The sequence below is a fragment of the Triticum aestivum genome, chromosome 6B, assembly GCF_018294505.1.
Source record: "Triticum aestivum cultivar Chinese Spring chromosome 6B, IWGSC CS RefSeq v2.1, whole genome shotgun sequence".
In the NCBI taxonomy this organism is placed as follows: domain Eukaryota; kingdom Viridiplantae; phylum Streptophyta; class Magnoliopsida; order Poales; family Poaceae; genus Triticum; species Triticum aestivum.
Genome location: NC_057810.1, coordinates 725,730,767 through 725,745,860, shown reverse-complemented (window position 1 = coordinate 725,745,860; position 15,094 = coordinate 725,730,767). Strand labels below are relative to the sequence as shown.

The 15,094-nt window shown below is 44.3% G+C and overlaps 1 protein-coding gene across 7 annotated transcripts; it reads right to left on the bottom strand.

The window, feature by feature from the left end:
- Positions 1–292: 292 nt before the first annotated feature.
- Positions 293–7,816, bottom strand: LOC123140095 (disease resistance protein RGA5). Of its 7 annotated transcripts, none has more exons than XR_006469783.1 (5): positions 7,432–7,815; positions 6,244–7,143; positions 2,547–4,611; positions 769–931; positions 293–663 (listed from the first exon to the last, which is right to left on the bottom strand). XR_006469783.1 is itself a non-coding variant. In XM_044559825.1 (4 exons), exons 2-3 carry the CDS (start codon positions 7,062–7,064, stop codon positions 2,556–2,558), a joined length of 2,877 nt encoding a protein of 958 aa, XP_044415760.1. In that variant the 5' UTR covers positions 7,065–7,143; positions 7,436–7,816; the 3' UTR covers positions 293–931; positions 2,547–2,555. The 7 variants fall into 7 exon arrangements, 3 of the variants coding, with proteins under 3 accessions (XP_044415760.1, XP_044415758.1, XP_044415759.1); XR_006469782.1 differs by having other exon boundaries at positions 293–652; XR_006469785.1 differs by having other exon boundaries at positions 769–914.
- Between the last annotated feature and the right edge of the window lie 7,278 nt (positions 7,817–15,094).

The following is a 15,094-nucleotide window of genomic DNA, read 5'->3' as shown; positions in this document are numbered from 1 at the left end:
TGTTATGGTTGGTTGTCATGTTGCCTTCGTGATGAACCTGGCGGTCGTGGACCGAACGTTTCCTTTTGCTTTAGCTAAGATGTAACTTGTTCAACCTGGTGCCTAAGGGCTTTATTAATTTAAAGCCAGACGCTTCTAGCGTCTTCGTTCTAAAAAAAAACTTGACAGTGATGGCAAACATATAACATTAAACTATAAGTATGACATCATCCAAATTGTTCTGAAAATGAAAAGAGACTGTGAGCTGCTTAGTTCAGTAACCATAACGTGGCAAGAACCAAGAATGACTAGCTAAAGGAAAAGGAAATGATAATAATTTAATCATACACTGTACAGTATGTAGTACCCGCTCCGTCCCATAATATAAGACATCTTTGCAAGCTAAACGTCTTATATTGTGGGACAGAGGGAGTAATAAATAAGATGAATGGCCACCAAATTGTCGATACAAAGAAAACTTCAACATACATAACTGAGTCTTGCTGCAGATTGAACTAATGCATATCAAACCCCACAATGCTCTACACAGTACTGCAATTAATGGGCCAGCTAGTGCCATCTTGGTGTCATTATTACCAAATCGAAAGCCCTCCGTGCAAAAAAGCAATGGCATTGGCCAATTTAAATGACTACAGAGAGGATATTATTTTCCCTGCAGATTGGCTAATTTAAATGCCTCAAATATACTGTCTGCAGCGGCAGTTATCTGACTAGCTAGGGATGTTATGGAGAGTAAAAAATAGTAAAAAAAATCGAGTAGATAAGTACCTGCATCTGGCATCCCTCATGCAAACAAACATGTAGAGAGGCACCGCACATCCACAAGAACTTGGACACATTCATCGCGGAAAATGGTGAACAGAACCCAGAAATACAGTGATGATTCTTGAAGCTGCATTGAACCGTGACCCAGCCTGAAAAGACAGGCAACCTGAAGTCCTGAACATATCAGGCAAAGAAAGGGAGATACAAATATTGGGAACTCTTAACGTAATCTTGTATGGTGGTAACTTATACCCTCCATGCATCATATATAGTTGCTTGATTCACTAGTAGAAAACAGGGCTTTCGTCCAGGCCAGTTTAGCCCATTAGTCCCGATTCAATCCAGAACCGGGACTAATGTGAGCATTTATCCCGGTTCGTGCAGCTAAGGCATTAGTCCCGGTTCACCTGTGCCCTTTAGTCCCGGTTTGTGCCTCAAACCGGGACTAAAGGGTGCGATGCCCATTAGTCCCGGTTCATGCCTCAAACCGGGACTAAAGAATAGACCTTTAGTCCCGGTTTGGGCACGAACCGGGACTAATGGGGTTGAGACCTTTAGTCCCGGTTCGTGCCACGAACCGGTACTAAAGGCCCCATTTTCAAACTCTACCCCCCCAGGATCGCCTTTTCAATTTAAAAAAAATAAAAGAAAATGATGGAAATGTCAAAAAAATAAAAGAAAATAAGTTTCCCATGTGATATGTGGTCTAGTTGTTGGAAAAATTTGCAAATGTGAATTTCGACTTTATTTGCAAAATCTCTTTGGAATTTGTAAATATGGGCATAACTTTTGCATACTAACTCGGATGAAAAAGTTTTTTATATGAAAAATCATCTACTCGAAAAGTTACATCCAAATTTAACTGGGGGAACCCCGTTAAACATTTTCAAAATCCTCAAAAAACCTAACAGAAAAAAAGTTACGGGGCTTTTAATATCTAGAGTGGAAAGAATCGAAAAAATTTCAAACTGTGGTCAAACAATGGTCAAACCATGGTCAAACTAATTATTCTAGAATATTAGTGTTACTAAATAATTTGTTCAGTTATTTTGAATTTTGGTCAAATCTGGTCAAACTATGGTCAAACTATGGTCAAACCATGGTCAAACTAATTATTCAAAATAACTATTGTTTTCTAAATAATTATTGTTTTTGAAAACAATAGTTTGAAACTCAAATAGTGAAATGTGTCAATTCATGCTCAAGCAAAATTCCTGAGGGTTAATAGGATTGACATCTTACTATTGTCAGGAAAACAACAAGTGCAGACTTGGAAACGAGGGAGAATAAAACCCGAAAGTTAAGCATGCTCAGGTTGGGTGAGTGGGAGGATGGGTTACCGTTCGGGAAGTTAGGTGATTTGGAATGATGAGGGTGATTAGAAAAGAGGATAAATTGAGCAGTGATGAGGGGTGCTGATTAGAGATTAGGGGTTAAAAAAATTCAGAAATTTGAAAATAAAAAAAATTCAAATAAAATTTCAAAAAAAAAATTCAAAAAAAATTTCCCAAAAAAAATCATAAAATTTCCATTAGTCCCGGTTGGTAACACCAACCGGGACTAAAGGTGGATTGTTAAAGGCTCCATGTGGCCACGGCCTTTAGTCCCGGTTCTGGATTGAACCGGGACTAAAGGGGTGAGGCATTAGTACCGACCCTTTAGTCCCGGTTCACCAACCGGGACTAAAGGCCCTTATCAACCGGGACAATAGGCCCTTTTTTTACTAGTGATTACTTCAAAGCAGGGACAAAGCTAGAAGAAAACACCACTGGTAGCATTACCTCATTGGGTCAGTCAACTAGAAAACTCTCGAGAAGACTGGAAAAATTCATTGGGTTCATTTGGCACCACTGGTCGTATACCAGCTCCGTCCCTGGTTCAACGATTATACTAGGATGGTTGGGATGTGTGCTGGCCACTCTCTCCATGGCAGCCTTTGCAGCCTGAAATGTTCTATCCTGCCAGCGATATACTCTACATCTGAGAGCAATGAGGCAAGGAAGGTTTTCGATTCCAAAGTCAAAACCACCACTAGTATTCAGAGACTCGGTTTGATCCGCGTCAAAAGAAATCTCGAGCGTTTCTAGCTCTGGCATGGATCCTGCTGCAAATATCAGATTCATCGCTTCATCCCTGATATCATAATAAAACTGCCTCAAGCTTCGGAACCCAATTCCACCATCGACCTTGAGACTTCTATGATTACGATTTTCTCTTACCATCAGATCCAAAACAAGTAGAGCAGGTAAGCTTCCAAGGATGCAGAGATCTCCCTTACTGACTCCCTCCACTTCAAGGTGTAACCGTTGTAGGTTGACGAGAGAGCCCACCCAAGCCGGGCCCCGACAGATGGTTGAATTCCAAGCCACAAGTTTCTTGAGGCTGAGAGGAACAGGGCACAAAGGTCCCTGTAAGAAGCTTCCCCCACTCCAAACAGTAAGAGAACGTAGGTTTCCTAGCTTATGAAGACAAGAAGCAATAACATTCTTGAACTCATTCTTAGCCTCAGTAGCAGAATCGCCATGAAAGTGAAGGGATAACTTCCTTAAATTCCGTAGCTTGGCAAGTTCTTGCGGGAAGTTAAATGGTTGTTTGAGGATTCCGACCTGTTTCAACGTTTCCAGTGCCTGCATCTTCTCAATTCCATCAGGAAATTTAACACCAGTGTCGATAAATAGATGAACCAATTTTCTGAGATTAATAATAGTTGCTGGTAATTCAAATATCCTGGTGCCTCTTAGGTCCAACAACTCTAGGCACCGTGCTTGTCTGATTTGATCTGGAAGCTCGCTTATTCCTGTCCAACTCAGGTTCAGGTACCTCAGTTGAAAGAAGCTCCCCATATTTGCAAGATGATGGTTTTTCATATGGCGGCAACCCGATCCATAGCCAAAAACGCGCAAATGACGAAACTCCACCGCTGAAGGGATTTTCCATGATTGCCCAAACACAGTGAGTGATCGGACATTAGACAACTCTAGGCTCGTCAGTGGAATAGAATTCCTTTTATCATCAACATGGAGAGAGAGCCGATTGGTAGAATTTTCTGCATCTTCAACATGGAGAGAGAGCCGGCGAACTTTGCTTTCTGTATCAATTTTAAGATTTGGAACACCAACTAAAGTAACAAAGTTCTCTTCGATGGACCTGGAGATGATGAAATCAAGAATTGTGTTGTGAACTCGACAACCGTTCACCTTACCATGCTCTTCAGTCTTCACGGGTTGGATTAAACTCCTATCCACGAGCTCATTAAAATACATATCACCTACCTCATGTACCGTATATCTGGAGTTTTTATGAATGAATCCTTCAGCAGTCCATCTTCGTATGAGATCTTGCTTGTCAATAACATAGCCCACTGGAAATATACTCAGATACAATAAACAAGTCTTGAGATCAGGAGGAAGATCAAAGTAACTAAGTGACATAATCTTCATCATTCTATCAACAGTATCATTTCTTTCCAGTGCACAACCAATCGAATTTTCCACTTCATCCCACTGATCCTTTGTACTTCCTCTATTTGCCAACAAACTAGATATAGCAATGATCGCTAAAGGTAAGCCACCACATTTTTCCAAGATTTGACTAGAAACCTCTTCAAGGTGTGAAGGGAAGCCATTTCTATAGTTGAATAGTCGCATGAGAAATAACTGTCTCGAATGCATCATATCAAGAGGTCTTATGTTATAAATATGACCATTGAATGATGAACGACATGAACAAGCGACATCCTTTCTACGAGTAGTGGTGATTATTATGCCACAACTGGTTACGGGGAATGCGCACTTGATGACATCCCATGAATCATTCTTCCATATATCATCGACAACGATAAAATAGCTGCACACAGATATCATGAGTGATATTAGCGTGGACTTTATTATTATCAGAAACCTACTTCTCATTGACAACATATAAAAGAAGTTCCAAATAAGATAGCTAAAAAGAAGTTTATGTTATCAAATACATCATACTAAATTCATGCCAACTCCCTGTTCCAAATAGATGGTGACCTACCCTTCTAGGTACAAAACTAGTTGCCATACTTTTCTAATTTTGACTATCTGTATATAAATATTACTGATATTGGTCAAATTAAGGTAACTTTATTAGAATTATCAAGTAAGACACTTCATAATTTTGTATTTTTTAATGTTTTACTAACATATTCATAAAAACCTCAAAGTTACATTTTGAATGATTTGTCTATGTCTAAGACATCATTGTTTTCTGACATTTTTCCCTCGGGAAATCAATAGTGCCATCATTGCTACGTTTTCAACTTCTACCTTACTTTGAAACATGGTAGTGGTTATAGTTTGTCAATTAATAAAAATATGCCTGGTCACTTCTCATTAACACTTTTGGAATCCCTCTTCATTGGTCGGGTGAATGTGATTTGATGATAGTTATGGTACAACAGCTGGAGTGAAAAATACATTAATATATATAAAAGGGAGATAACAACAACAATTTAGTATGATGAAAATATATTTTGACCACAAAACTGTTGTATTGTACATTGGCATATTCTCCGGAGTTATTTTATATGATTATTTTGTATGTGATATTAAATTCGTATGTGGGAAAAGAAGTTTTTCAACATTTCCTTTGCGCGTGAATACTAGATTAGTCATAAAACTAGGGTTCACAACTTCACATCGGCAGCCAGCCAGCCGTTCATTAGTGGATGATATTATATCGACATGTGGACTTGAAGTGCACCAAGCGATTATAGCATAGTTGTGTTTTCGGGGCAGAACTTGTTGGAGACACCACCATCAGTGTCTTTGTCAGCGTAGACCATGACGGTGCCTGTCGAGGATTCTGTCCATGGTCGTGTCTTTGACAATGGCGGCACCGCTTGTGGCTGTAGACAACTGGGGACACCAAGGGTCCAGGGTGGACATGCAGAAGCCATGGACTAGTGATGCTAACCTACTTAGGCTGCAAATAGGCCGCGGTGGCGTCACTCGAGGCAATGACAACAACGCTTGTACCCTGAGTGGTTTCTTGAAGGAGATCATTGTCCCTATGTTACTAAAAGAAAATCTGAAAAACAAATGCATATAGGTTGTAGTGTGAAGTACATACATTTAATTTTTTGGTTCATGTATATATGACCATTTGCATATGCACAAAAAGTAACATATTTACTTTTATGTTTGATAAATACTAAATTGTCATATTATGCAACCAAAATTTATATGTACATATACCCCTGTGACCCATATGCATGAATATTTATTTCAATGTTTTTAGAACTTTGTTGGAACAATTTTGTCCTATCAGAAAAATGTCTGGGAGCGGATATGATGGCTTAGGGGGAAGTGAGGTCCAAAACTTTTAGGAAAGACCCCCCAAAAAAATGATTAAAGAGAGGGAGTGCAATATCGCAAGGATGAAAAATTGAGTTTTTCTTTTGTACACATCTAAGGAGTGCGAGAAAACATGAGTAGACTAAGATAATACCTTTTGTTCTCTAGAAATCTGGAGATCTTGAAGATCAGTTGTTGAGCATCCATAGCTTCTGTGATGGCATAATCTTTCTTAGCCACCTCACTGAGAATAGTTCTCAGGACTTTTATCATGTCTGGGTGTTGTGAGACTGAACAGAAAGCCTGACACTCGAATTTCTCTTTGAGCTCTAGATACACTTGGTTTGCAAGAGTTGTCTTGCCCATCCCTCCTGATCCAACTATGGAAACCACCTTTAACTGCATTTGTGTTGACACACATCCATCCTCTTGTGTCAAGATTTGGATTATCTCAGCCTTTGGTTCGTCAATTCCAACAAGCTTTGATTTATGCTCAAAGATCGCAAGAGCTCTGTGGTCAACAGTTGCATTACTAGCCTTGGAGAAAGCCTCACGAGCCTTGTACCTTGCATTCCTGTCGCCCACCTCGATGATTTGTTTCTTCAAATCTTGGATCTCGCTACCAATCCGACGGCGAGCCTTCATCTTCCCAAGCGAGCTCTTGATGATCTCCAAGATGCCATCTGGCTTAGTGTCTTTATCATCGACACACAACATGAAGTCGTCGATGGCGTCCTCCATGTCATAGGAAAGCTCCCGCACCTCATTCATCCACACCTTATCCTGCCAATCAAGATCCTCCACTTCCGACATCTTGAGGAGAAAATTATGCATGGTCCTGAGTTCGTCGGTGAGGGACTTGATATCCTTGCGCACCCTATTGAAACGCTTGTACTTGTCACCGAGAAGAGTGACCAGCTTCCCCAGGACAGGTTTCAATGCCCCGGTAGCTGCACTCACCAGAGCAGCCTCCATGGTTATGAGAATTTGCAGCCCGCTGAGTTAATTTTTGGGTGGACAGGAGTGTACGTAGGTCGAGTTGTCGTTGTAAATCCTGAAAAGAAAAAGGATTGATGATTGAAGCAAAAGCCCAGGTGACGTTGCATACGACAAGCTACGTTCTACAACCCGACCCCCTCGCCAGATCTGACTCAAATGGCACTGCAGAGAGCTCGGCCAGTTAAATTTTTTGTCGATGGAGCAGTGTAGGACGAACACACACTGATAGAGAAAGATGAATCGATGTAATTACGCCCACAAATTATCGCCTGTCAAGTTCAACGTGCTACAACTCAACGAGGCACTAATTAAGGCACAGAAGAAATTAAAGGGTCGTACGCACCTACCGGCCGCGGTCGGCACGGCTTCCGTCGCGGAGGATGGCTTCGAGCTAGCAAGGGATGTGAACCCTGTATAGCACGCACGTACGCCGCGGCCGGCACCTTCCCCGGAGACGAGTAGCTGGTGCAGCGAGGCGACGGGGGCCGCCGGACCGCAAACGATCCTTGGTTTAATCACGGGGGCAGACTAAAGATTTCTTGGATCGTCTCAGCAACCAGGCTGGCTTGGAGAGGATTTGGATTTGGGAGGACTTGTGTGGACTGGGAGATCTGATCTGCAAATTTGGGAGGACTTGTGTGGACTGGGAGATCTGATCTGCCGAAGTTTGGTGGAGAAAGTAGATGCTTTTGTGGGTCCCAAAATATTCCTTCTGTGGCTCATGTGTTGCTTCCTTCATCCCATATATAAGACGTTTTTGCAATCCATGTCATAATATAAAACATCTCATTTTGGACCGCACCGATCAATACGTCTGAAATACTCTGTACCGGTGGCCTAGGGGAGTCTAAATATCTGCCACATAAGCATATGAGAAGTCAGTTCCACCCGAAAGCCTACTCCCTCCGTCCTTTGAAGAGTGTACTTTTAACATTGTTTTTTTTAGCATCAGTACAGACACAAGCGCTCATATACACGTGCATACACTCATCCCTATGAACGCACACACGCACACCCTACCCCTATGAGCACCTTCGAGAGACTGAGCCGGCATATCATCTTGAGATTTACGAAGTCACCGTAGGCGCCTCGTCATCGACGGGAACGTCTCCTCCCACTGAAAGCGCATCGCCGGAAATCCTGAAATAAATTCAGGAATAATGTGAGCACCAGGATTTGAACCCTGGTGGATTGGGGATACCACTGTTCATCTAACCAACTCAACCACAGGTTGATTCGCTACTTCCAACATTGTTGGAAAGTCAAACTTTTTTATGTTTGACCGTATTTATATAATAATGCATCAACTTTATGCCATCAAATTAGTAGGATTAGATTCATGATAAAATGTATTTTCATCATATACCTATTTGGTTTCATAAATATTGATATATTTTTCCACAAACTCGGTCAAACTTTAAAATAGTTTGACCCTCTAAAAAATTAAAAGTACACTTTTTTTTAAAGATCGAAAGTACACTTTTTAAAGGACGGAGGTAGTAATCGTTATGGAAGTATAGAACCCAAGCTGCCTTCACATCGGCTCAATGGCTATCTGCCTACCCCCATTGAAGCCGTTCGATCTAGGACAAACGAATGGATACGATGCACGATACGTGGAAGAGTGGCATTGAACAATCATAATAAAGCGCACAAATCACACATTAGTGTATGTAAAAATGTTTTAGGGCCAATCGACGAAGCAACAGTCGTTTCGCATGCAAATATGGTATGTTCCTTCTTAAACCTAGTTTCTTCCTGGGATATAGTTCGGTATGTTAGCGAACTATTTGACATCTTTTGGGAAGTGTTCTTTAAATTTTGCCCCGGCCTATAGGGGTCTAACCACGTTTTATGATTTTCAGGCTTCAACTGATTTTTTTGAGTTATAATTAAGGTTAATAACAACCATATTAGTGTCATAGTTTCGGCCACCTGGTGTCTATGAGTCCTCTTCCTACCTTAGAGCATCTTCAACCGCGCCCCCAACAAGCCCCCCTCCCCCCCCCCAAGGCCATTTTTACTGCCGGCCCTAAAAAACGGGTCAGTCGAGCCCCCAGAAGCCCATTTTTCATCGGCTAGGCCCGATTTCGGCACCGGCAGAACCAGGCTGAACTCGTCGCTCTGCGGGTCGCCCGAGGGCGTTGGGGGGAAGCGATATTGGCGCAAAAGCCCGGTGGGGCCGCCGAGTCAGCGACTCGGCGCTTCGTCGTCCTCATCGTCTCGATTTCCCGTAGGGAATCAATGCCAAAGCTGCCAGGCTACAGCGTCGGCCAGCCTTGAAGGAAATATGCCCTAGAGGCAATAATGAAGTTGTTATTATTTCCTCATATCATCATAAATGTTTATTATTCATACTAGAATTGTATTAACCGGAAACATAATACATGTGTGAATATATAGACAAACACAACGTCACTAGTATGCCTCTACTTGACTAGCTTATTAATCAAAGATGGTTATGTTTCCTAACCATAGACATGTGTTGTCATTTGATTAATGGGATCACATCATTAGGAGAATGATGTGATTGACATGACCCATTCCGTTAGCCTAGCACTTGATCGTTTAGTATATTGCTATTGCTTTCTTCATGACTTATACATGTTCCTGTAACTATAAGATTATGCAACTCCCGTTTATCGGAGGAACACTTTGGTGCTACCAAACGTCACAACGTAACTGGGTGATTATAAAGGAGTACTACAGGTGTCTCCAAAGGTACATGTTGAGTTGGCGTATTTCGAGATTAGGTTTTGTCACTCCGATTGTCGGAGAGGTATCTCTGGGCCCTCTCGGTAATGCACATCACTATAAGCCTTGCAAGCAATGTAGCTAATGAGTTAGTTACGAAATGATGCATTATGTAACGAGTAAAGAGACTTGCCGGTAACAAGATTGAACTAGGTATTGGATACCGACGATCGAATCTCGGGCAAGTAACATACCGATGACAAAGGGAACAACGTATGTTGTTATGCGGTTTGACCGATAAAGATCTTCGTAGAATATGTAGGAACCAATATGGGCATCCAGGTTCCGCTATTGGTTATTGACCGAGAATAGTTCTAGGTCATGTCTACATAGTTCTCGAACCCGTAGGGTCCGCACGCTTAACGTTACGATGACAGTTTTATTATGAGTTTATAAGTTTTGATGTACCGAAGTTTGTTCGGAGTCCCGGATGTGATCACGGACATGACTCGAAATGGTCGAGACATAAAGATTGATATATTGGACGACTATATTCGGACACCGGAAGTGTTCCGGACGTTTTCGGAGAAAACCGGAGTGCCGGAGGGTTACCGGAACCCAACCCCCCCCCCCCCCGGGAGAAGTAATGGGCCTTATGGGCCTTAGTGGAGAGAGAGAGGGGTGGCCAGGGTAGGCCGTGCGCCCCCTCCCTCTCTAGTCCAAATTGGACTAGGAGGGGGGGCGGCGCCCCCTCTTTCCTTCTCCCCTTCCCCATTCCTTTCCCCCTCCTAGTAGGAGTAGGAAAGGGGGAGTCCTACTCCTACTAGGAGGAGGACTCCTCCTCCTGGCGCGCCCTCTAGGGCCGGCCGGCCTCCCCCCTTTTTCTCCTTTATATACGGGGGCGGGGGGGGGGCACCCTAGGACACACAAGTTGATCTACGGATCGTTCCTTAGCCGTGTGCGGTGCCCCCCTCCACCATATTCCACCTCTCGGTCATATCGTTGCGGAGTTTAGGCGAAGCCCTGCGCCGGTAGAGCATCATCATCGTCACCACGCCGTCGTGCTGACGGAACTCATCCCCGAAGCTTTGCTGGATCGGAGCCCGGCGATCGTCATCGAGTTGAACGTGTGCTGAACTCGGAGGTGCCGTACGTTCGGTGCTTGGATCGGTCGATCGTGAAGACGTACGACTACATCAACCGCGTTATCATAACGCTTCCGCTTATGGTCTACGAGGGTACGTGGACAACACTCTCCCCTCTCGTTGCTATGTCATCACCATGATCTTGCGTGTGCGTAGGAATTTTTTTGAAATTACTACGTTACCCAACAAGCCTACCATTGATGCCTCATGGGCGGCGCAGTGAAGGCACCGCGATGCGCGTTCCGCCCGCTCCCTCCACGCGTATCCACGGCGGCCACGCCCCCACCGCCGCCTGTGGCTATAAAAAGCCACCCTCCGCCCGCCGGTGAAGCTCACACTTGCTCGTCGCAGCTCATCTCTTTCCCTCTCACAGCGTCACTACTCTTTCCTCTCTCCCCGCCAATTGCTTCGGTCGCCGTCACCTGCACGAGGACGAAGCCCGCCTCCTCTACGAGGCTGACTACCCAGCTCTGCTGGATATGCGGGTGCCGGGGGCGTGGAAGCTGAGCATCGGCAGGGTCCCAACGCCGCCGCCTCCAACTGGGCCGGACCGACAGGCGAAGATTGCCCACATCCGAGCCTCGCTGCCGCAGGCGGCGAGGAACGAGCCGATGTACGCCTCCAACAGCATGCTGTGGGAGCCATACTTTCAACGGCACCACGGCAAGCAACTCGTCGCCACCAATGGCGCCGAGCCTCATGGCCGCTACAACTCGGAGGGGCGTCCTGAATGGTGGGGTGTGCCTGGCCGCATGCTGGAGGCTATCCTCGAGTACATCGAGGGCGGCAACACACCACAGCTGGAGTACCCGTCGACCCTCACCTACTCCCGCCGGCGTGGTAGCTTATGCACGCCGAGGCGCACGGAGACGACGACCTCCTCCTCGTCTGGCTCCTGCTCCCGCTCCTCCGACTCACCCGCGCCCCGCCCCGTCAAGCCGGAGCCCCAGGAGACGCCGCTCGGGCGGCGCCCCGTGGCGGCGCGCTCGTCATCAACGAGCCCTCTCCTTCCTCCCCGCCTCCTCAGGCAAAAGAGGGAGCCGGCGCTCCGCGCCGTGAAGAAGGAGCACAAGCTCATGGCCGCCGCCGACGAGACCGCCCTGTAATGGGCTCGAGAGGACCACGTCCGCGAGAAGATGGCCCGCCAGCGCCGCGTCCTCGAGCCTATAGCCGCTCGCCATCGTGGATGCGAGGAAAGCGGCGTCATCGTCCTCGACGACAGCGACGAGGACACGGTCGGGCTGTCCAACCCCCCGCGCATTGGCGACCCTGGGCAAGGGAGTAGCAGGGGACGTCGGCGGTACGCAGGGCGGCGGCGATGACAACGACGGTGGCGACTGCACAATGTTCTACAAGTTCGTCGGCATGTAGGCGACGGCGAGGGCGACAGCGGGCGGGGTTTCCTTTTTTAGTTTCTAGTTTTCCTTTTTAAAATTCTATAAAAAAATCAATGAACTCGCCGAGTTTGCTCGAACTTGCGTCGTGTTTGACCGAATTGTGGCCGAGTTTTGTTTTCGGACAAAAGGAAAAACGGCGTCTGGGGCCGGCCTTGGGTCAGCGGCTCGGAAACATATCGCCCCCAGGCGATTTCTTTCGCCGGTCGGTCCCCGGGCGGCGATATTTCAGGCCCCTGGTTGGCCGAACGGCTGGAGATGCTCTTACATGAGGCCTATACGTACATACACTACATACCACTAGTGAGATTTTTTAACTCATTTCTGGTGATCATTTCATGCACTAGCAGTTCAAATTTGAATTATATGTAATAATTGCCTACAATTTGTATGTTAGCATTTGTTTTTCAAACCAACCATGTTTGATGATATTTGATATATATATATATATATATATATATATATATATATATATATATATATATATATATATATATATATATCATTTGGTTTGTTTTTTTAATAAGTTTGCTTTAAAGACGGCTGACCATGCACCTCTTTTATTTGGAGAAGGGGAAGATAGAGCTTTTACCCCATACAAATTCTGGTTTGAAACAACTTGGTTGCTGAAAGAGAATTGAAAGGAAGAGTCTATTTCTTGATGGCCATCAAGATGCAAAGCTAATATGAAGGATCAAAAAAAGATGTATCCCAATCCTTTAGAAAGTATTTGAGAGGTCAGAATGTTAATGAGGACATGCCAGTATTCATAAAGATAATCTTATTAGAAGCAAGCTTAGAGGTAACTGGAAAAAAAGGCCGAGGAACATGACCATTCAAGAATGGATACTCAGATATGAGCTAGAGGCTCAACTTGTGAAGATATAAGAAATGGAGGGAACTCTACTCAAAGGCAAAAAAGCAGATGTGAACAATGGTTGCTGAAAGGATACTCAAACACAACTTACTTGAACAAGAAACTAACCAAGTGGCAAGAAGAGGAAATGTCAGACTTATTCCTTGGAAAATGGGGATAGAGTTATTTTCGATCCATTAATGCTTAGGCAACATATTGCAGATTCTGGACAAGAGTTTGTTTGGCATGTGTACTTTGCCCAAAGTCTTTGAATCTTTAGACATCGTTTTAGAAGCGACAGATCATGGCGCATGAGTAATTGTGGCGAATGGCCATTGCCTAGGCTGATGGGCAAGCCAACTCGGAGAGAAATTCAAGATGCAAAAACAGAGTGAATTGTACTTTCCCTACTATTCTTCGCTAGAAATCGTGTCCCCCACTCTTGAGTAGAAATGCCTCGTAGAGCGTCAACACCGACACATTGTAGAGCAACATCTTGCAACTATGTACAAAGCCTCTAGCATGGGCATCGTGTTTGAAAACACTTTCTTTGTCATAAACCGATTACCCTCCGCTCCAAATGGCTCTACCAAGGATCCCACAAAGTTCCTGAAACCAATTTTCTAAGAAAAGGACCGGTATCCATCTACTCACAATGATTTGAATGTAGAACTGAAGAAGCACAATTTCCTTCTTTGAGAGTATCCAAGCAAAGAGAAGCAAGCATCATAATTGCTTGATAAAATGTATTTAGAATAAGAGGACATTCGCGTCAATTATCACGCCTCTGGCTGCCGAGGACAAGGTTTGAGTTAAAGATATTATGAAAGTTATCCTTAAACCGGGTTTGCCTCTGTTAGTTACGAGGTATACCACATGGATCTCATCTATCCCCCTTAAACAAGGGATAACATGGGTCCCGACCTGGAATCTTGACCCCCAATTGTAGTGTGTTTAAAGAGATTGGAGGAACTCTTCCTCGGTCTCCCTCCAAACATACTGGTAATTAGAGCTTCAAGTGTTTGGTTCTACTGTTTGTTTTATTCATAGTAAGGGAGTGTAGTTTGGTTCACTTGCTCTTTGGCTGCATTGGCTGAGATTTGCTCTGTTCAGTTCAGTTAAAGAAGAGATGGTATCTTGCTTGTTTCAATTATCCGGGCTCGCCATCAATAGATACAGGTTTCTCTTCCGCTTTGGCCCAATTGACCCACTTATCTTACAAAGGGCGAAGCCACTAACAAATACTTCAGATTGTATCAACCTTAGCTATGGAGATAAAGGCCCTGCTCAATGTAAAAAAAGGATCTGGAAAAGAAGATAGGAATGGGGCACCAAGGAAGGATTGTAGGTAGGGATGCCCTTAGATCCGTTCTCAATAGCTTGTGATAAGCCAACAAAGCTAGTAGATACCATGCCCTCGCATTAAAGCATCGATCTAGTCATATATTAGATATGAATTTCCTGTTGGAAATCGAGGTACATACTCCAAAAATCCCTGGTTTTTGCCTTCGTTTAACAACTCGTCGATATGTTTAAGATCGTATTCCATTTTCGTAAGGACATAGAAAGGGATTTCGGTAGTGACTGCCCTATCAATAGACCGAATGGTCATCAATTGCCCTCATGGCCTAACACCATTATTGAGCTCCATCACATGCTTAAGAAGGACTTGCCGCGGAGCCAAGGCCTATTTATGAGCCAGGCATAGAAGATCACTGCTGTCGCGCTAGTCGTTCTAATCACAATGAGAACTTCTCCCAAAGAGGGTTCCTATTTCATTTCAATAAGTAGTCAATTGAATCGGTTTCTAACCTAAAGAATGTGTTATTATAACCAAATATCTCATCCAAAAGCCGGCCTATTTTTGATTAAGTATCATTAACCGACCGCTTGCTTATGAACTTGGTAACCGCCTTG

Excerpts from the sequence above, each read along its gene's own strand:
- LOC123140095 (XM_044559825.1), bottom strand. The coding sequence starts at position 7,064 with ATGGAGGCTGCTCTGGTGAGTGCAGCTACCGGGGCATTGAAACCTGTC. Across the intron at positions 4,612-6,243 it reads AGATTTCTAGAGAACAAAAG|CTATTTTATCGTTGTCGATG; the intron begins GTATTATCTTAG and ends ATCTGTGTGCAG.